The sequence below is a fragment of the Ranitomeya imitator genome, chromosome 5 (genome assembly GCF_032444005.1).
Source record: "Ranitomeya imitator isolate aRanImi1 chromosome 5, aRanImi1.pri, whole genome shotgun sequence".
NCBI classification, from domain to species: Eukaryota; Metazoa; Chordata; class Amphibia; order Anura; family Dendrobatidae; genus Ranitomeya; species Ranitomeya imitator.
This window is the reverse complement of record NC_091286.1, coordinates 26,913,162-26,935,399: the sequence shown is the minus strand read 5'-3', so window position 1 is coordinate 26,935,399 and position 22,238 is coordinate 26,913,162. Positions and strand designations below refer to the sequence as shown.

Here is a 22,238-nt window from a genome sequence, read left to right as displayed (position 1 = left end):
CAGACATGTATCACTTACCAGGCTGGGAGTTGCTGTTTCAATAAAATTAGTCTCTTAAAAAAAAAAAAAAACTTACCATACTCACCATCCCTGGGTCCAACGCTGATTCTCTGCTGATGCCCGCATGCCAGGCATTGTTTGGCTGTGATGTCAGTGCTGCCATCATTGAGGTGGCTCTGCCCTTGTAGAGGGAACACCCTGCTCACAGCTGCGGAGCTCACTGATTGGCTTTGGGAGCAGTGGCGGAGACTCAACTCGGGACCCAGGGAGGGTGAACGAAGCGCTGTTTTACAGTGATTTTCTCAAAGTGGATATCCCCTTTGAATAAAAAGAAAAACTATAAAAGTTTGGTATCGCGGTTAGTGATAAGCGAACGTGCTCGGATAAGGCGTTATCCGAGCATGCTCGTGTGCTAACCCGAGTGTCTTCGGCGTGCTCAAAAGAAATATATTCGAGTTCCTGCCGCTGCATGTCTCGCGGCCGTTCGGCATCAGAAACATATGCATGGATTGCCTAAGAAGCAGGCAAAGATTCACATATTGTGAAGATAATTTTTAGATGAAGTCTAAAAATTATCAAGCCCGAGCTTGTAACTGTTCTCCCCTAATTCTGTATGTTTTATTACCACAATACGCCATTGGTTCTTGAAAATAATACTAAAATTAACATTCCTGAAATTAGACTGTGTAAGGGGGTTTAAGGTCCTACTCATCTAGCTCTGTATCCAGTCCTGGACTCGTTCTGTTCTGTACATACATGATAGGTGACATAAGTCAGTGCATTTGTGTTGTCTACCAGAACACCGGACCCAGCAGAACCATGGATTCTGGTACTGCCCTACGGATAATGCAGGCAGCCTCCATATTTATAGCTCCCGGTGAGTTTTGCTTTCCTCTCATTATCTGTCTCCTGTGGTTTTGAAGTATTTTTGAAGACTGGCTGGAGCGTGTCCTAAGGGGATGATAAGATCTCATTGACTGATCGCTTCCTCCTCCGTGTCCGCCATGACGGACTAATGACTGGTGACTCCGCACTTCCAGTAGATGATATCATTTCGCAGACATATTGCCCCGTCAGACCTGTTTTCCGAAAACTATGACTTATTTATGGGACCTCGTACTGTAGGGAGATGATGTCCTCTAGGTTATTGATCGGGATTTGGTAAAAATCGACGTTCGTGATACATGATTAAAGGGGAAGTTCCACCTTGTAAGGTGATATGGTGTCGCTAGAATAGGTCATCGCTTTATGGTCGTGACTCGGGGAGTCCCAACAGAACTCTCTTAGACCTGATGAGTCTGATGTACTTACTGTGAAAATCTGTATCACAATGTCTGTGTAATCAACATAGTACAAGAGATAATTAAAAGCGCTCATGCGTCCAAAGGCCATGGCGACTGGCGAATAATCGAGGAAGTTGATTATCGCCTTGTGATGACATGCTAACAAGCTTGAATATCATCGTTCTCGGCAGCACGGCCGCCCATGTAGACATGACAAGTGCTGACTATGACATGATATTCTTTGCACACAGAACAATCTTTTTACTGATCGTTCAGTGCGCATAGAGATGTGGCCAGCCTGTCTAAGCAGTCTATTCAATGACAGCCAATCGGTATGCTTGTAGCCAATCGGCGGTCATTCAACGCCAAGTGATCGGCAAGTCTAAATGTGCCCCAAGTGTATTTAGACTTCGTCCTTCCAGCGCAACTGGCAGCTGCAGTCAGGCTAGGTGAGCAGAGCTTCATCAGCAGCATGGGAGGAGGGACACTGAGGAGTTGTGATTCAGACTAGGTAGATAAAGATTCAGCAGGGGCAGGAAGGGAGGGACAGTAGAAGGATGTCTGTCTGGCTATGAGGGTGGAAATTCAGCTGCAGGGAAGAAAGACCCCGAGGACTTGTGAATCAGGCTAGATGAGCAAAGATTCAGCAGAGGCAGAGTGAAGGGACACTGAGGAGCTGTTAATTACGATAGATGGGCAGAGAATCAGCAAAACCAGAGAGGAGGGCCGTTGAGGAGCTGTCAGTTAGGCTTCATGGGCAGAGATTCAGCTGTAGCAAGGAGGAGGGCCATTGAGGAGCTGTCAGTTAGGCTTTATGGGCAGACGTTCAGCAGTGGCAAGGAGGAGGGACATTGAGGAGCCGTCAGTTAGGCTTGATGGGCAGACATTCAGCAGTAGCAAGGAGGAGGGCCATTGAGGAGCTGTCAGTTAGGCTTTATGGGCAGACGTTCAGCAGTGGCAAGGAGGAGGGACATTGAGGAGCCGTCAGTTAGGCTTGATGGGCAGACGTTCAGCAGTAGCAAAGAGGAGGGCCATTGAGGAGCCGTCAGTTAGGCTTCATGGGTAGACATTCAGCAGTAGCAAGGAGGAGGGACATTGAGGAGCTGTCAGTTAGGCTTTATGGGCAGACGTTCAGCAGTAGCAAAGAGGAGGGCCATTGAGGAGCCGTCAGTTAGGCTTCATGGGTAGACATTCAGCAGTAGCAAGGAGGAGGGACATTGAGGAGCCGGCAGTTAGGCTTCATGGGCAGAGATTCAGCAGTAGCAAGGAGGAGGGCCTTTGAGGAGGTGTCAGGCTACATGGACAGAGATTGAGCAGCAAGGAGGAAGAAAACTGAGGAACTGTACATTATACTAGATGGGCAGAGATTCAGCAGAAGACGAGAGGAGAGGAGCTGTCAGTCTGGCTACATGGAGAGAGATTCAGAAGTAGCAAGGAGAAAGGACATTGAGGCTCTGTCCATGAGACTAGATGTACAGAGATTCAGCAGAGGCAGGGAAGAGGGACTCTGAGGAGCTATTCATCATACTAGATGGGCAGAGATTCAGCAGAGGCAGGGAAGAGGGACACTGAGGAGCTATCCATCATACTAGATGGGCAGAGATTCAGCAGAGGCAGGGAAGAGGGACTCTGAGGAGCTATTCATCATACTAGATGGGCAGAGATTCAGCAGAGGCAGGGAAGAGGGACACTGAGGAGCTATCCATCATACTAGATGGGCAGAGATTCAGCAGAGGCAGGGAAGAGGGACACTGAGGAGCTATCCATCATACTAGATGGGCAGAGATTCAGCAGAGGCAGGGAAGAGGGACTCTGAGGAGCTATTCATCATACTAGATGGGCAGAGATTCAGCAGAGGCAGGGAAGAGGGACTCTGAGGAGCTATTCATCATACTAGATGGGCAGAGATTCAGCAGAGGCAGGGAAGAGGGACACTGAGGAGCTATCCATCATACTAGATGGCCAGAGATTCAGCAGAGACAGGGAGGAGGTACACTGAGGAGCTGTCATTCAGGCTAGATGAGCAGAGAATCATCAGAAGTGGGGAGGAGGGACACTGAGGAGCTGTCAGGCTAGATAGGCAGATATTCCATAAATTCAGCAAAGGCCCGGAGTATGTGCACTAAGGACCTATTAATCAGGCTAAGTGGGTGTAGATTAAGTATAAACTTTCAAAAAGGATTGTAAAACCATTCTAACGTGTTTGTTCACAGTAAGTACACCAATTTCAGCAGGTCTGTGAGGGCTGTTTAATAGTAAGTTCACCCGTTTCCTCAGGTCTGCGAGATCTACTTAATATGTGCAGATTACATTTTTAAATCTAGTGATCCGCTTTGTAACAGACATAGATGCATGACAGGTTATTAAATTTAGTGTGGATTAATTTCTTAAAAGTCTCTAAAGTGATTAAGTTCTCTATGTGGAGCGACCACTAGAGGGAGCTCACTGTATACGCTTGTATAATTCATGACGATGGCGGATCCGAACGGCATCCAGCAGGCCAGATGGATTATAATGGGGTCACCAGGTTTCCTTCATGGTGTCCATAAGTTTAGTTTCTGCTATTAGAAAGTTGTAGGAGTTTTCATCTATCCAAAAACTCATCGGCTTTGTGTTTTGGAGGGGGCCTGACCATTCTCCTGACATGTCGGCTTCAGTAACTTATTTTATCCCCCATTATACTATTCCTCTCTTATTCTTTCTAGTAATGTATGAATAAATTGACAGCTGCCTGGTGCGTCGCTGGGTGTGGCTCTGACACCAGCCAATCAGAGCTGACGATGCTAGACTGTGTATGGACACGCCCCTTGTTGGAACGGAATGTTCACGCCCAGTTATACGTTTATTCCTAAACTTCTAGGAGGAATTAAAGGGGAACGGATCCACGCAGAGTTATAAGAGAAGATGATCCGGAATTGTTATTTCATACATTATTTAATGAAACGGATGTCAGGAGGGCCGACAGATTCCCTTTAAGGGATCCTAATGACTATTTCCTGAGTCTTCCGGACAGTATTAAAGATTATTAAGATCAGAGCAATTAGTTTGCTGTTTTTTCTCATGACCATAGGTATTGTGCTGACGGGAGCGCGCTGAGTGGGCTACCACCGGTATTGATGCAGACAGACGCTTATTCACTGGAGTCCGGATGAAGAGTTTTCTTATTGGCTGATATAATTTGCCGTTCTGTCATCTGTGCCAATTTAATTCTCTTCAGATCGATAGAAATTCAGAAGATGAGAAGTAATATTGCTGAGGAATGTGCGGCCGATCGTTAAATTCTATAGCCCCGGGCTAAATTTATAAATTCTGCCTGTGCAAAAAACCTCCCCACAGCAAATAAAGTGTGTGGGGGGAGGGGAAGGGGCACCATTTTTTTTTTCTAAAGAGTCATACAGCCCCTTTAATATTTTTCTGTAGACCAAAGGGGTTGTCTAGTGAAGAAAATCCCGATGCATATGCTCTGATAGGGCATGTGGATATTTTAGAGGGGTGGGGGGGACTTCTGTTCAGGATTGTTTGACTTAAACATTCTCTACTTGTTAAAAAGGTCCCTTGAAAACAATATTACAAAACATCCCCCCCCCAAAATCAGTTGTATCTATAGAATAACCTGAAATGAAAGTGTTCAATTTCCCTGCAGCACCCCCGCAGGTGAAATTAGGGATTACATATTGTTCAGGTCTCATGAAGAAATGTTCAGGTATTATATTTGCTATTAGTTCATATGGACATCATATAGGGGTGTTACTGCTCAGAGATCTATACGAGGGTCTCCCATTCTGGAGGACCTGAGCTGGTGATCTATACGAGGGTCTCCCATTCTGGAGGACCTGAGCTGGTGGCCACCATGTACGTCTACTTTTCCCCTGGCTGTCGATGGCTTCGTTCAGTAAAATGAGCTGAGCTTGTAAAGAGCAGGACCCAGTATTGATGGGAAAGACTGGAAATAAAGTGTTCAGTTTCCCTGCAGCACCACCACAGGAGAATGAAAGTATTACACACGCTCCATTCTGTCTGTGTAACACAGGACAGGATGGGTCCTCCAGTGAGAGAGTTGAAGATCCTGAACAGAAGACCTTTCTCCACTAACACAGAATTGACAGAGGTTAAAGGGGTCTTCTAAATTCGATATCCCTTTAACCCCTTCCTAATATAAAACTTAATAGTGTATCCTACGTCAGGTGGGGCGGGGGTCAAGAGCTGAGCCAGCAGCGAGCTGAGCCAGCACCGATCGCTGCTTTTTAACCATTTAAGTGCTGCTTGTGTGGCACAGTCATTTTGGCGCCCATGGTGGGGGCTGGCTGAAGAGTTGCCCCATCTTAATGCTCCTAATAAGTGAGACTTTATAGGAGAATGTCCATTTTATTATATACCGCAGTATGTAGAATGAGTGATCAAACAATGACAGGTTCAAATCCTCTAGGAAGACTAAAAAATAAAATATTAATAATAGTAATAATAATAATAATAGAAATATAAAAATGTTGAAGTAAATAAATACAAAAATAACAAATATAAATAAAAATCATCTGTATCACAATAATAACCTTTTTAAACCATATGTTAAAGGCCAAAAAAAAGAAAAAAAATAGAAACAACAATATTGTCATTTTTTTCGACTGCCAAACTTCACCCCAAAAAAACCTCAAAACTTAAAAATAGATATTGATAAAAAAAACATCACCTGGACAGGCTAAAAAGTCCTCACACAGCTCTAGTTACGGAAAAATCAAAAGTTACACCTTCTCAAAAAAAAAAAAAATCATGTAAAAAAAAATCATGTTTAAAGTTCTAAAGAAATATAATTGTCAAAGATTAAAAAGTCGTCTCGTAGAAGAAAAGGAATAAAAAGAAACAATGGAAAATCACCCGGTCGTAGTGGGGTTAAGCAGCTGATAAAAGTACGTTGTGTTCTGGCAAAGTCTTAAATAGTGGTGACATCAAGAGTTTTTACTTAATTGGACTGTATAGGTTTAATGGCGATTTTGGCAGCGGTCGTGTCCAGCTACGTAATCGGCCAGAAGTTGGATTCCAAGCCAATCACTTCATCCCCTATCACGTTACCGCTGCATCAGCGTTTCCCAGGACATTGGATCCCGCCGCTGCTGGTTATCGCCTCCAGCGTAAGAACGGTGATTAATGGTTCATCGGCACATGACGCCATCATCGCGTCCCGCGAGTTTCTAACACAAGGTCTGCGGATATTATTGACAACTTATATCAATATTACCGGATGTTCACAGACTTTGTACAGGCAACAGAGCGGCTGCTAACAGGGAACAATAGACTGCTTTCAACTGCACAGTAAGTAGAGATAAGAAACATTTTTTAGTGGCCCCTTAAAGGGAACCTGTCACCCCGAAAATCGCGGGTGAGGTAAGCCCACCGGCATCAGGGGCTTATCTACAGCATTCTGGAATGCTGTAGATAAGCCCCCGATGTTACCTGAAAGAGGAGAAAAAGACGTTAGATATAATGGAACTAGAGAGAGTACAAAGGAGGGCAACAAAATTAATAAAGGGGATGGGAGAACTACAATACCCAGATAGATTAGCGAAATTAGGATTATTTAGTCTAGAAAAAAGACGACTGTGTGGCGATCTAATAACCATGTATAAGTATATAAGGGGACAATACAAATATCTCGCTGAGGATCTGTTTATACCAAGGAAGGTGACGGGCACAAGGGGGCATTCTTTGCGTCTGGAGGAGAGAAGGTTTTTCCACCAACATAGAAGAGGATTCTTTACTGTTAGGGCAGTGAGAATCTGGAATTGCTTGCCTGAGGAGGTGGTGATGGCGAACTCAGTCGAGGGGTTCAAGAGAGGCCTGGATGTCTTCCTGGAGCAGAACAATATTGTATCATACAATTATTAGGTTCTGTAGAAGGACGTAGATCTGGGGATTTATTATGATGGAATATAGGCTGAACTGGATGGACAAATGTCTTTTTTTGGCCTTACTAACTATGTTACTATGTTACTATTATTATTTATTATTATTATTTATTATTATTACTATGTAGATTATACTCACCCAGGGGCGGTCCCGCTGCTGGTCAGGTCGGATGCTGTAGATAAGCCCCTGATGCCGGTGGGCTTACCTCACCCGCGATTTTTAGGGTGACAGGTTCCCTTTAAGACGTAACTCATACACAAGCATTGGGGAAATGACACTTTAAGTCGTCTGGACCCATAAAATAGGCAGACTGCTCCCTCCCTCAGCTCTCCCTCGGTAGAGCGCTCACAGGCTGGGGTGAAACCCCTTAAAAATGGAAGGATCGGGCATCAAAATTTCAACCGTCGATTCCCCCTCTCCCCTCAACATCATCCTTCGGAAGGGAGTCTGGAGACCCCCGTACACATGAGACTGTCGACAAGTCTCCCTGGTAAGTGTGTGTGTGTGTGTGTAGGGGGTATCTGACTCCTGAGGCCTTCACCGAAAGCCAGAAAAGGGCACAAAAATCCCCCTGTTTCAACGACATAGCAGACAAGCATGCACACTTCCCTCCATTTGGGGTCTCAGTGGCTGGCCCTCCACTAATCATGTAGTTACCACCTATCCTAAAGATGAGTGATAACTTGAGCTGACTAGTATCCCTTACATAAAAAAGAGATCCTCTACCAACTTAGAACAGTCACAAAAAGTTCCCCTGGTTTGGAGGAAACTTGTAATACTTCATTCTTCCTGCGGGGCTGCTGTAGGGAAATTAAACAGTTGTTGTCAGGTTGTTTTCTATCTATCTACACTATATATATATATATATATATTTTTTTTTTACTTCTATTTTGCTTATTGTGTTTTATGATCTTTTATTACTGTATAGTAGTTTATATATTAAATTATTATATTTATTACTGTTTAAAGCTAACATGAGCCTCTGTCTGATTTTATTCATTCTGTCAGTTTGATATATAACTAATTTTTTTTATTATTTATAAAGGGACTCTGTCAGCTCAAATTGGCGGGATATTAAAATGATTTCTTACCGGTCAGATGGGCGGCGTATCCTCTTTATTTCTCCACCCCGTCTGTCCCTGTTTTCCGCATTATTTTCGGGAATAAGAGTATGCATGCACCATAGTTGGTGCGTGCGCCATGTAGTCTTCGGTGGCGCACGGGCAGTATGCTTTGCCCTACTGTGGGCAAAGCTAAAAAGCATTACTGCGCATGCGCCCGCGCACTATGTCCCGGAACACAGCTAAATACTTCCGGGACATAGTGCGCGGGTAAGAGGATACGCCGCCCATCTGACCGGTAAGAAATCATTTTAATATCCCGCCAATTTGAGCTGACAGAGTCCCTTTAAATAACAATCCAGGATGTTTAATAATGTGAAAATTTCATTTTCTGGGTTAAAAAATTAAAAAAAAAAAATTAAATGTGTTGCTGCTGCTGCAGCAGCTTGGGGTTTAACGCTGCCCTCCACCAGTTCACACTGTATTTTTCATCCTTATGAATTGCACTGAGCATGCCCAGTCCTGACCCGTGTGTAATAAATGTGTTTATTTCTTGCAGGCGAAGTGTTTGATTATTTAGTGGCCCACGGGAGGATGAAGGAGAAGGAGGCGCGGGCGAAATTTAGGCAGGTAAAGAAGGAAAAGAAGCGGCTATTTATAGTCGTGAGTGACGTCTTTTTTCGCCTGGTGGTTTTCCAGGTGGTCTGCTCTGCATTAGCCTCGGCGTATGACTCGCTGGGTATAATAAGGTGGCGGTGGGGGGTAGTGATATTCGGGGATGGGAGTTATTTTTAGGCACTTGGTTTCCTTCGCTGGTGCGCAGAACGGCTCCGGCTTCCGCACTGACGTCGGGAACATGGCCGCGCGAGCGACGTAGGATGGCTAATTGCCTTCTCATGTCATTTCCAAGAAGTTCAGCCCCTGTGCTCTGATCTCTGGATACTGCTACATTGAAGCCAGATGTAGCTGAGCCGAGCTAATAACTACATCCTCTTATCCCCGTTGGGGCCAATTCATGCGGCTGTAATACACGGACCCCGTGATAGTCAATGGCACAATTTAGGAAAGAAAAAAAAATTGCAACAAGCACAATAAAACCAAAATCCGCCAGGCAGAGCGCACGCCCGTCCGTGGAGTCGACAGGCGCAGGGAATGCAACATGAACAAAGGATTGGGCATGAAATCCAACATGCCCGATCCCTGGCATCTGCTGTCGGTGGAAAAAAGTCAGGACGCAGTGAAACAATGTCCGAACACGGACCCCGATGTCCGCACCGCCCACGGGTCTCCTAATCAGGTATTCGGATCAAGTCGACCTGCGTCCAGTCCGTCAGTGGTGCTGCCAACTGGACCGTCACCGATCCAACGCTGACGACGAGTATATAGAAGGTTTTTCCAAAACAGCTCTGGAGGTGAACGGAGCAATTGATGTGTTCTAGGCACGTGGCAGTGCAGGGGTTAACCCAGTATTCACCAGCAGTGCATAAATGGAAAATCCTCTTCCCCCCCAGTGAATTATTTTCCAGCAGGGCCGGTTCGTGCACTAGATCCCGGCGCTGCTCGGCTGGTGCGGAGCGGCAGCTGTTGGCATTCTGCAGGGGTGAAGCCTATAAATACCCGTCACGCAGTGAACTCTCAGGATCAGCGCCATCATTAGCCGCTTTCTGTTGCCCGTATACTTTCCTCGCTTACTGCAATTTGGCCGCTGACAATCTCGTATGGGGAAAATATCTGCCAGTGCCACAAGATCCTGATGCCAGCATCCTTTTCATAGACCCAGCGTTGTGTGCCCTAAATCTGCCATGTTATGGCGGCTGATACTGGCCCTATTCTTTTGCACCATTCCTTTATGGCACAGGCGTTCACCCGTGACAGCCGAGCTCCTGCTCTAATGGCGGAGATCAGAGACCCCTCTAATCTCGGCCGTTTAGCCCCTCTCTTGCCTCCTTTATGGGAGACTGCAGAATAATGAATCGGGCCTCCTGCTTATGGCGGAGTAGAGTAGGGACGGCTCGGTTGTCCACCCTGGAGTCTGTGATCTGTTATCTGCCGACAGCTTATCTCTTCTAATGTCAGGGATCAGAGAAATCTCCAATCTCGGCTGTTTATCCCCTCGATTGACGCCATCAAGAGAGACTGCAGGGTGATCACAGAGGCCTCGTATTGGTGGCAGAGTTGAATAAGTACTGCCCGGTTATACACCCTGGAACTGGTGATCAACAGATGACGGCCGAGCTCCTGCTCCAATGGCGGGGGTCAGAGAAATCTCTAGTCTCGGCTGTATATCCCATCAATTAGCCACCATTAAAAGAGACTGCGGCATAATGAAACAGACTTCCCTCTTATGACAAAGCAGAATAAGTGCGGCTCGTTTGCCCACCCTGGAGTCTGTGATCGGCGGTCTCCTGTATTGGCAGGGATCAGAGAAATCTCCGATCTCGGCTGCTTAGCCCTCTGATTGCCGCCATTAAGAAAAACTAGAGCTTGATCAAGGAAGCCTCCTGTAGAATAAGTGCTGCCCGGTTACCCACCCTGGAGTTGGCGATCGATTGGCTGATGACCGCATAGTTCATTCTCTAATGGCCGGGATCAGAGAAATCTCCGATCTTGGCTGCTTAGCCCTCTGATTGCCGCCATTAAGAGAAACTAGAGCTTGATTAAGGAGGCCTCCTGTAGAATAAGTGCTGCCCAGTTACCCACCCTGGAGTTGGCGATTGACTGGCTGATGACCGCATTTTTCATTCTCTAAAGGCCGGGATCAGAGAAATCTCCGATCTCGGCTGCTTAGCCCCCTGATTGCCGCCATTAAGAGAAACTAGAGCTTGATCAAAGAGGCCTCCTGTAGAATAAGTGCTGCCCGGTTACCCACCCTGGAGTTGGCGATCGATTGGCTTTTGACCGCCTTTTTCATTCTCTAACGGCCGGGATCAGAGAAATCTCCGATCTCGGCTGCTTAGCCCTCTGATTGCCGCCATTAAGAGAAACTAGAGGTTGATCAAGGAGGCCTCCTGTAGAATAAGTGCTGCCCAGTTACCCACCCTGGAGTTGGCGATTGACTGGCTGATGACCGCCTTTTTCAGTCTCTAACGGCCGGGATCAGAGAAATCTCCGATCTCGGCTGCTTAGCCCTCTGATTGCCGCCAATAAGAAAAACTAGAGCTTGATCAAAGAGGCCTCCTGTAGAATAAGTGCTGCCCGGTTACCAACCCTGGAGTTGGCGATTGACTGGCTGATAACCGCCTAGTTCATTCTCTAATGGCAGGGATCAGAGAAATCTCCGATCTTGGCTGCTTAGCCCTCTGATTGCCGCCATTAAGAGAAACTAGAGATTGATCAAGGAGGCCTCCTGTAGAATAAGTGCTGCCCGGTTACCCACCCTGGAGTTGGCGATTAACTGGCTGATGACCGCCTAGTTCATACTCTAATGGCAGGGATCAGAGAAATCTCCGATCTTGGCTGCTTAGCCCTCTGATTGCCGCCATTAAGAGAAACTAGAGATTGATCGAGGAGGCCTCCTGTAGAATAAGTGCTGCCCAGTTACCAACCCTGGAGTTGGCGATTGACTGGTTGATGACAGCCTAGTTCATTCTCTAACGGCCGGGATCAGAGAAATCTCCGATCTTGGCTGTTTGTTCCCTTGATTGGCGCTGTCAAAAGAGATTGGAACGTGATTAAAAAGGCCCCCTCTTCCTGAAGAATGACTCCATTATCCACCCTGGAGTTGGTGGTCGACCGGCAGATGACAGCCAAGCTCTTAGAAATCTCCAATCTCAGCTGTTTAACCTCTCAATTGCCGCTGTCAAAAGAGACTGCAGCGTTATCAGAGGCCTCCTCCCTTTATTCAAGACATTTTCTACTTATGAGGGGTTACCATAACCCCATTTGCTTCGGTGGAGTTCAGCTGCAATACCGGACACAGCCTGTAGACAGAAGTGGCGCTGTTTTTGAAAGAAGGACGCCAAGATTTTCTAATACTGTTACTGGGATGGTCCCGAGCTGTAGTAACAGGCCTTTGCAGGCAAAGATGCCACTGGAGAGCCGGGCCCAGGGGCGGCGGTGGTGCACCTACTTTTCTTAGGGATTGTTCCAAAATCAAAACTTATCACCTATCCCGATTTTGGAACAGCCCTCTCATTTTTCTTATGATAACGTAATCTAGTTGTTGCTATTGGCACTAACTCCACTTGTCCATTGCTCCGGTTTTATTAAATCTCGCCCATGAATGTGATAATGGTAAAATACCTTCATGCTGACTGTTTCCTTTACCTCTTTTGTTTAGATCGTGTCTGCCGTGCAGTATTGCCACCAGAAGTGTATTGTGCATCGAGATTTAAAGGTAATTATTTTTTTTTGTCTCGTGATTTTTACGGGTTTTCCTTGTACTTTTACTATGTTAAGTTGTTTTTTTTTATTTTACTTTATGTCTTTAGCTGTTTATTATAGAGACGTGATGCAGGAGCTCCCTCTGGTGGTGACTGTTCAGACTGCAGGACACAAATTATATATATTTTTTACCTATTTTATTCATTTTAGACTCAAAAAGAACATCCATTGTATAATCTATTTATCCTATGCGTAAATAGCACAATTATTAGACATCCCTTTGAATATTTCCATTATTGTAGTATGATTTTTGTTCTATAAAGACATTATAACCAGTTATGCGGCTATATGACAGTTTCCATAGCAGCATGTAGTATAGTCCTGATACTGCGAGTTGCATCCAAGCAGGAAGCATTGGTATAAATATCTCCCCCTCCAGTCTGGCTTAGATGGTAAAATACTTGGTGGCGAGAGTTGTTTTTTTTTGCAAGTACCGAATTATAGGGAAGGCAAATGGGGCATCTGCACAAAGGCCTGTGCAATATTGGGGCCTCAGTTCCATCCAGCCCTTCTGTATAATTATATTGGAACAGTGCACCATCTAGTGGTCATTCTTGGTACTGCAGCTAATTAAGTTTAATAAGCGCTGAGCTGTAGTACCAAGAACGACCACTAAGTTGATCATTATTGGGGTGTCGGTTGTCGGTCCCCCATCGATCTGATGAAGATGAGGCTATCCTAAGGCTTGGTCATCAGTCGCTTACTACTAGACAAACCCTTTACGGTACCCGTGCACCTTCAGTAACTATTGCTCCTGACCCCTAAACACACAAGGAAAGAGAAGTGAACAAAACTCACGGAGAAATTCAAAATGTCCCATCATAACAGATGGTATTGGGGGGTGGTGGTGAAAAGGAGTCGGTAGACCCCCTTATATGTCGGCTAATCATCTGGGTATCCCCTTTAAAACTGGTGCCAGAAAAGTTTGTGTTGGCTATGGAGCTGCAGTACCAGACACTGCCTGTGGACAAGAGTGGCGCTGTTTCTGACACATTAATGATCTTCTCTGGACAGGCTGAAAACCTCCTCCTCGACGCCGACATGAATATCAAGATTGCCGACTTTGGCTTCAGCAACGAGTTCACCATCGGGAACAAGCTGGACACGTTTTGCGGGAGCCCCCCGTATGCTGCACCGGAACTTTTCCAGGGAAAGAAGTACGACGGGCCTGAGGTGGACGTGTGGAGTCTGGGGGTCATCCTCTACACACTGGTCAGCGGCTCTTTACCCTTTGATGGACAGAACTTAAAGGTGAGGGAGGCGGGTGAGGAATAAGGGGGGACAGGTGGAGCAGGGTTTGGTGCTGCAGAATATGGAGGAGCTCCGCAGGCCGACCATACCTGGTCATCTGAAGAGGAATCCTACGGATTAGTGTCAACTTCTTAAAGGGGTTGTCCGTCCACGTCATGGTATAAAGTGGTGGCATATGCGTAGGATATGGCATCTGGGAGGATTCAATTTATGGGATCCCCTCTGATTCAGAGAATGAAGGGGCCGCAGTGGTAGGAATAAAGGGTATCTTCCCAGTGCCCGGCTACAGGTCCCTGCACAGTCGTGCTTCCACCCTCTTTGCTGTGCAGGGAATTGGATCCGGGCCCATGCACGTGGAAGCAGCGCTAGACCAGTGCGGAGTTTCCTGTGCCCTCAGGATAAGTGGGGGGTCTTAGCGGATAGTGGGATGGATGGATGGATGGATGGATGGATGGAGGGCCCACTGCATCTCTGTTCTCTAAGGACCCGCACATGGCTGCTCAGCTCCCTCCATCAATCCCACGGAGTCGGACTAGTGAGGCAGCGCACGTGATCCGTTCTTGGGAAAGGGAAATGACATCTGTCAGATTCCCAGTCTTCTATGTCCTTGTTTTCCTCATCTGCGATAATGTGACACTTTCTGTATTTTAGGAACTACGGGAGCGAGTCCTGCGAGGAAAGTACCGTATACCCTTTTACATGTCCACGGACTGTGAAAATCTTCTCAAGAAACTGCTTGTACTGAATCCTGTGAAGCGAGGCAGCCTAGAAGTAAGTCACTGACAGACACCCCGACTGCTGATCAAAGTCACTCCTCCATCACTACTACAGAAACTCCTGTCACATAATGCCCGGGGTGTAAGCGAGCAGGCGCATGGTACACGTGGTGTAAGCGAGCAGGTGCATAATGCACGTGGTGTAAGTGAGCAGGCACATAATGCCCGGGGTGTAAGCGAGCAGGCACATAATGCCCGGGGTGTAAGGGAGCAGGAGCATAGTACACGTGGTGTAAGCGAGCAGGTGCATAATGCACGTGGTGTAAGTGAGCAGACACATAATGTACATGGTGTAAGGGAGCAGGCGCATAGTACACGTGGTGTAAGGGAGCAGGCGCATAATGCATGTGGTGTAAGCGAGCAGGCGCATAGTACACGTGGTGTAAGCGAGGAGGCGTATAATGCACGTGGTCTAAGCGAGGAGGCGCATAATGCATGTGGTGTAAGCGAGCAGGCGCATAGTACATGTGGTGTAAGGGAGCAGGCGCATAATGCATGTGGTGTAAGCGAGCAGGCGCATAATGCACGTGGTGTAAGGGAGCAGGCACATAATGCATGTGGTGTAAGCGAGCAGGCACATAATGCACGTGGTGTAAGGGAGCAGGCACATAATGCACGTGTTAGCGAGCAGGCACATAATGCACGTGGTGTAAGCGAGCAGGCGCATAGTACACGTGGTGTAAGGGAGCAGGCGCATAGTACACGTGGTGTAAGCGAGAGGCGCATAATGCACGTGGTGTAAGGGAGCAGGCGCATAATGCACGTGGTGTAAGCGAGCAGGTACATAATGCACGTGGTGTAAAGGAGCAGGCACATAATGCACGTGGTGTAAGGGAGCAGGCACATAATGCACGTGGTGTAAGCGAGCAGGCACATAATGCACGTGGTGTAAGGGAGCAGGCACATAATGCACGTGGTGTAAGGGACCAGGCACATGATGCACGTGGTGTAAGGGAGCAGGCACATAATGCACGTGGTGTAAGCGAGCAGGCACATAATGCACGTGGTGTAAGCGAGCAGGCACATAATGCATGTGGTGTAAGGGAGCAGGCACATAATGCACGTGGTGTAAGCGAGCAGGCACATAATGCACGTGGTGTAAGCGAGCAGGCACATAATGCATGTGGTGTAAGGGAGAAGGCACATAATGCACGTGGTGTAAGCGAGCAGGCACATAATGCACGTGGTGTAAGGGAGCAGGCACATAATGCACGTGGTGTAAGCGAGCAGGCACATAATGCACGTGGTGTAAGGGAGCAGGCACATAATGCACGTGGTGTAAGCGAGCAGGCACATAATGCACATGGTGTAAGGGAGCAGGCACATAATGCACGTGGTGTAAGCGAGCAGGCACATAATGCACGTGGTGTAAGCGAGCAGGCACATAATGCACGTGGTGTAAGGGAGCAGGCACATAATGCACGTGGTGTAAGGGAGCAGGCACATAATGCACGGGGTGTAAGCGAGCAGGCACATAATGCACGTGGTGTAAGCGAGCAGTCACATAATGCACGTGGTGTAAGCGAGCAGGCACATAATGCACGTGGTGTAAGGGAGCAGGCACATAATGCACGGGGTGTAAGCGAGCAGGCACATAATGCACGTGGTGTAAGGGAGCAGGCACATAATGCACGTGGTGTAAGCGAGCAGTCACATAATGCACGTGGTGTAAGCGAGCAGGCACATAATGCACGTGGTGTAAGGGAGCAGGCACATAATGCACGGGGTGTAAGCGAGCAGGCACATAATGCACGTGGTGTAAGGGAGCAGGCACATAATGCACGTGGTGTAAGCGAGCAGGCGCATACTCTTACATCTCCATCCCCAGATTTCCCCCACATATGGCGCTCGTCCATACATTTGGCACACGTTTCTTCCTGCGACTGCTTGCACCGTTTTTATTTTGACAACTGTTCTGGGAGACTCTTGGGATAAATGATTGCGAGATGTTCTCCCCTCGTCCCGCTCCTGCACTTCTGGGCTGGTGTCCGGACCCTGTATGCATCGGTTCGGGTCGGGGGTCTGTATATTTAGGGTGGTTTGCACTACAGCAGGGATCAGCAAGCTTTGTCTCTCCAGCTCTTGAGAAACTACAACTCCCAACAGCCATTGCTGTTGTAGGGACTCTGGTTTTGTATCTAGGGGTTTGCTCTGGGATCTGTACACATAGCTGAGGGTCCTTTTCCGGAATCTGGGGGTATATTTGGTCCCTATATGGATTCTTGGGTCTTTAGAGATGGGGAATTTGGTCGAATGCTTGTACAAGGGGGGTCTATTCTTGAAAATATAAAGAGGGGAATTCTTATCTGTGTTGGGTATAAAGGGGGTCTGCAAAAATGTATTGATAGGGGTCTAGCCTGGGAGTGTACACATGTTTCTGGGGTCTATACAGTAGAGCTGGGGGTCTGAACTGTAAAATGTATATATGGGGGTCCGGTCCGGGGTGCCTATGCAGAGGACCTAAGGTGTATATAGATGGGGGTCTGGTCTGGAGGATTTTGAGATTGGTGGGGAGTTTTGTCTTGGAGTTGGGGGTCTCCGTGTTTCTGGTCTAGAGGACATATACTGTAGATGGGGGGTCCAGTGTAGGATCTGTAGAAGGCAGGACTTGTATAAAAGGGGAGATGTAGTCTGGGGTTTGCTTACATGGGGTTTATTTTGGGATCTGTACAATTGTGGGTTTAGTCTGGGGGTCTGTCGATATGGTGGTCCGTTCTGATATAAAGGAGTCTGGCTTTGGGGGTTTTATATGATGGGAGGGGGATCTGGCGCATGCAGATTGAGGGGTCTACATACATTAAGGGCACCTACATGCAGATATGGGGTTGTCTGAAGTCTGTATGGGGCTTGGCTGGGGGTCTCTATTTATGTTAGGGGGTCTGCTGACTCCACTCTAGATCACGTAGGGGTCTCCGCTCACATCAGAGCTGTACGTTAATGGCGACTTTATGTGATGAAGACGATTTCTTTTCTCCGCAGCAAATCATGAAGGATCGATGGATGAACGTCGGCTACGAGGACGACGAGCTGAAGCCGTACACCGAGCCGGAGCCGGATAACAATGATACGAAGAGGATAGGTGGGCGACGCGGCGGAGCGAGCAGACATCCGCAGCGTTGTGCGGGATATCAGCTTTACAAGGTTTTTCTTTTTCATTTTGCAGACGTTATGGTGACGATGGGATTCTCTAGAGAGGAAATCACCGAGGCTGTGGTCAGCCAGAAATATGACGAAGTGATGGCTACTTACCTCCTGCTGGGGAGGAAACCTCCAGAGGTAAAATATCCGTCTGTCCGTCCTCACTTTTTTTTTACAAACCAGACACACTGGACCAGGGGTGTCAAACTGCATTCCTCGAGGGCCGCAAACAGGTCATGTTTTCAGGATTTCCTTGTACTGCACAGGTGATAATTTAATCACCTACACAAATAATGAGTTGGTGATTAAATTATCACCTGTGCAGTACAAGGAAATCCTGAAAACATGACCTGTTTGCAGCCCTCGAGGAATGCAGTTTGACACCCTTGCACTGGACTATTTTTATATTTAAAATAAAAAATGGCCGCACTCCCATACCAGAAAAGTGAAAAATTACCTTTATACAGGGTCCATGGACCCAACGTTTCCTCGCTGGCGATGAACCTTCACTTGAAAAAGGCTCATTACCAAGACTGTGTGCATATGGACTTTTGGAATAAATACCATTTTACTTTTTTATGATTTTTATGAAACGGGAGTGCTGCCATTTTTTTTTATCTATCTTGAGTCTGTATCCATCTTCCATCCGTCTTATTGCACGGTGGGATATCCCTATCCGATATCAGGGCTAAGAACATTGAAATAGAATCGATGCAAATGTAATCATCCCCTCCATCCTTGTGCCGTCCTTCCCGCGTCCAGGAAGTGTTGTCAGTGGGACATTAGTCTCTCTTCATGTACAACAGTGCCATCTGCAGGACATTGTGGTGTACTACACCTCCATTCCAGCTGCCGCCACTTAGCTTTTTTAACTTTTTCTAGGGACGTTGTAAAACATGAACATCGGCGCGGTTCACACTTAATATTTTTAGGATTTGGTAGACTGTAATAATCCCGTTTTATCTTCCAGTTTGAAGGCAGCGAATCTCTCTCCAGTAGTAACCTGTGTCAGAGGTCCCGGCCAAGCAGCGACCTGAACAATAGCTCCGTGCCATCTCCTGCCCACATGAAGGTCCAGAGAAGTATTTCCGCCAATCAGAAGCAGCGGCGGTTCAGCGATCATGGTGGGTCCCTTTTTAAGAGCGTCCCAATATTTTATCAATATTTTTTTTGCATGTCTCTTGCCTGCCAGCATTGTCGCCATTGTCACTTTCCAAAATCAGGAGGAATGTTTAATCCCACTGATATGAATTAAGGAGACCACGTTGGGAAAAAAAGGAAATCCAGCAGAAAAACTTGTGCAATTAGGGTTCGCTCACATCTGCGTATATAAACTCACTGAAATTGTCAGCTGCAAAAGTTGGCGGGTGCCATACATTTTTTTCCTCTTCTAACATCCATCCGTATGCTGCGCGTTGTTAACATCATCGTTTACATACTGTAATTATCCATGTAATTTAAAGCTACTTTACAAACTAATAAAGCAATAGATAGCATAAATAGGATAGATATCCTGTAGATATTTAATGTCACAAACCCCCTACTTATAATAAACTACTACCCCTTATTGCCTTTCATGTGGCACTAAAGGGTTTTTATCTTTATTTAATCTATTAAATAATTCATTAAAAAAATGGCATGGGATCCCCCCCTTTTTTTTAATAACCAGCTAAGGGAAAGCAGATAGCTGTGAGCTGGTCTTATTATTATGGGAAGGGGCCAATATCCATGGACCTTCCCAGCCTATTAATATCAGCCCCCAACTCTCTGCATAACCTTTACTTGTTTTTAAAAAGGGGTGAACCGAAAAAAATAATAATGTGAGATCCCCCATTTTTTTTTAATAACCAGCAAAGGCTAAGCAGACAGCTAGGGGCTGATATTAATAGTCTGAGAAGGGTCATGGATATTTACCCCTTCCCAGACTAGTAACACCAGACCTCAGCTGTCCCAGAAATGGCGGATCCTTTAGATGCGCCAAATCTGGTGCTTAGCCTCGGCTCTTCCCGATTGCCCTGGTGTGTTGACAATCAAGGTAATGGTTTTGGGGTTAATGTCAGCTGTGAAATGTCCGCTAGAACACACTGAGAGTAGCGTGAGAAGCCGACTGCAGTGATGAGTTTTGCTTTAGTTAGTAATAGGGGTGTCTGATAGACGCCTCTCCATTACCAACTCCTTGGCTTGATATCAGTGGACATTACACAGCTGACATCAACTCCAAAATCATTACCCCGATTGCCAATGCACTATGGTAATCAGGAAGAGCCGAGGCTAAGAGCCAGAATTGGCTGTGGGCTGATGTTGTTAGTATGGGTAGGGGCCAATATCCATGACCCTTCCTAGACTATTAATATCAGCCCACCGCTATCTGCTTAGCCTTTGCTGGTTTTTAAAAATAGGGACCCCACATATTTTTTGGGGGGGTCTCCTCTTTGTAATAACCAGTAAATGCTAAGCAGATAGCTGCGGGTTGATATTAATAGTCTGGGAAGCTCCAGGGATATTGGCTTCTTCCCAGAATAATAACACCAGCCCCCAGCTGTCAGCTTTCCCTTAGCTGGTTAGTAAAAATAGGGAGGACTACAAAACATTTTTTTTCATTCATTCATTCATTCATTTATTTATCATCTAAAATACAAGTACACAAAACTACACACTGCACTGATTATATATCTCACTGACATATTTCTATATATCTATTCTGACGGTTCGGACTGTGAATTTACTGTACTTTTCTCACGAAATATTCGTTTTCCCTTGAGATGGATGTGTAAAAAGTGGATGGCACTCGCATGGGCCGTGTGCCTTGCAATTTTTTTTGTTTTGCATCCATTGACTTGCATTGGTGACTCTTGGACATTTTACGTGGCCACTCGCAACATGATGTGACTTTTTTCCTCACCCCAATTCCTGGTGAGGAAAAACTTGCAGATGAGCATTGCCTCATTGAATAACATTGGTGAGAGTGCAATGCGATTTTTTTTTTTTTAGCGATTTTTACACAGATCTAAGCGAATCCCTAAATGGATAATCTCCCACCTTTGCTTGCGCAGATCTTTCCATTTAATGGGAATCCTGAAAATAGCCAATCATAGGACCACAATGCAGTCCTGGCATTCTCGTTGTGAGCCAGGGTGCTCAGGATGAACACTGCCTCCGGGCCACCATTCCCTCTTGGATAACGCAGAAATGAAAGAATATTTGTATTATTTCATAATTATCACCAGTCAGGAAAGCCACATGTGAAAGCCTGAAATAATGGAGTCCGCCAGGAATAGATGTATGATATAAATGTTTTCTGGTGGAGGAGAGAACTGGTGGGGGGACTTAATTGCAGCATCTGCCATGTCCATTAGGAGGATCAATACTTAACCCTTTCCCCAGAAGTGAAGCTTGGGACACTGTCATGTGCTTCACTGGAGACAAAGAATCTCAATTTTCTCCTTTGCTCATTTTATGCGGCAATTCCCGAAAAAGAAAAAATGAAATGTTATTCCCGTGCCCAAAACGGCGAATTTGCCGAGTTACACAATCCACTATGCTCCCGCGAAATCTTAAACCTTCACAGGAACCGTATTGGCCGACATATTGGTTGTCACCCAGCTTTCCCCCAAAGGGAAATGGAAGGAGAAGATTGACAGGAAAATATCTCAAGGACTTCACCAGCATTAATGTTAATTGGACATGTATCTTATTGTCCCAGAAAGATTATTGATGTCAGTTTATGTCATCCATAGCCGGACCGTCCATCCCTCCATCCGTGTCCTACACTAAACGAGGGCAGGCGAATAGTGTGGAAAGCGAGCAGAAAGAGGACTGGGACAAGAATGGCTCCCGCAAGCTCAGCAGCACCACAGTGGGGTCTAAAGGCGAGGTGACAGCTAGCCCCCTTGCAGGTCCAGAGAGAAAGAAGTCCACGACGGGCCCGAGCGTAAGTTACAGGATTAATCCGTCCATCCCTCCATCTTATCCCCCTGTTCTTACATACTAACCCTCCCCCTTTCCACCCCTCCTTCTTTCCTATCCCCCTGTTCTTACATACTAACCCTCCCCCTTTCCACCCCTCCTTCTTTCCATCATATCCCTCCCCCTTTCCATCCTATCCTTCCCCGTTCCATCCTATCCCTCCCCCTTTCCATCCTATCCCTCCCCCTTTCCATCCTATACTTCCCCGTTCCATCCTATCCCTCCCCCTTTCCATCCTAGCCTTCCCCGTTCCATCCTATCCCTCCCCCATTCCATCCTATCCCTCCCCCTTTCCATCCTATCCTTCCCCGTTCCATCCTATCCCTCCCCCTTTCCATCCTATCCCTGCCCCTTTCCTTCCATCCCTGCCCCTTTCCATCCTATCTCTCCCGCATTCCATCCTATCCCTGCCCCTTTCCCTCCATCCCTGCCCCTTTCCATCCTATCCCCCTGTTCTTACATACTAACCCTCCCCCTTT

General features: G+C 46.6%; 1 protein-coding gene across 2 annotated transcripts in view; it reads left to right on the top strand.

The window, feature by feature from the left end:
- MARK1 (microtubule affinity regulating kinase 1) overlaps positions 1–22,238 on the top strand; it is a 165,594-nt gene that overhangs the window by 120,911 nt on the left and 22,445 nt on the right. For both annotated transcript variants that reach the window (XM_069768471.1, XM_069768472.1), the window contains exons 6-13: positions 8,805–8,875; positions 12,525–12,581; positions 13,643–13,879; positions 14,531–14,650; positions 17,635–17,734; positions 17,819–17,931; positions 18,764–18,917; positions 21,531–21,724. In XM_069768471.1, the coding sequence (XP_069624572.1) occupies positions 8,805–8,875; positions 12,525–12,581; positions 13,643–13,879; positions 14,531–14,650; positions 17,635–17,734; positions 17,819–17,931; positions 18,764–18,917; positions 21,531–21,724 (1,046 nt within the window). The remainder of the gene's footprint in view (positions 1–8,804; positions 8,876–12,524; positions 12,582–13,642; positions 13,880–14,530; positions 14,651–17,634; positions 17,735–17,818; positions 17,932–18,763; positions 18,918–21,530; positions 21,725–22,238) is intronic.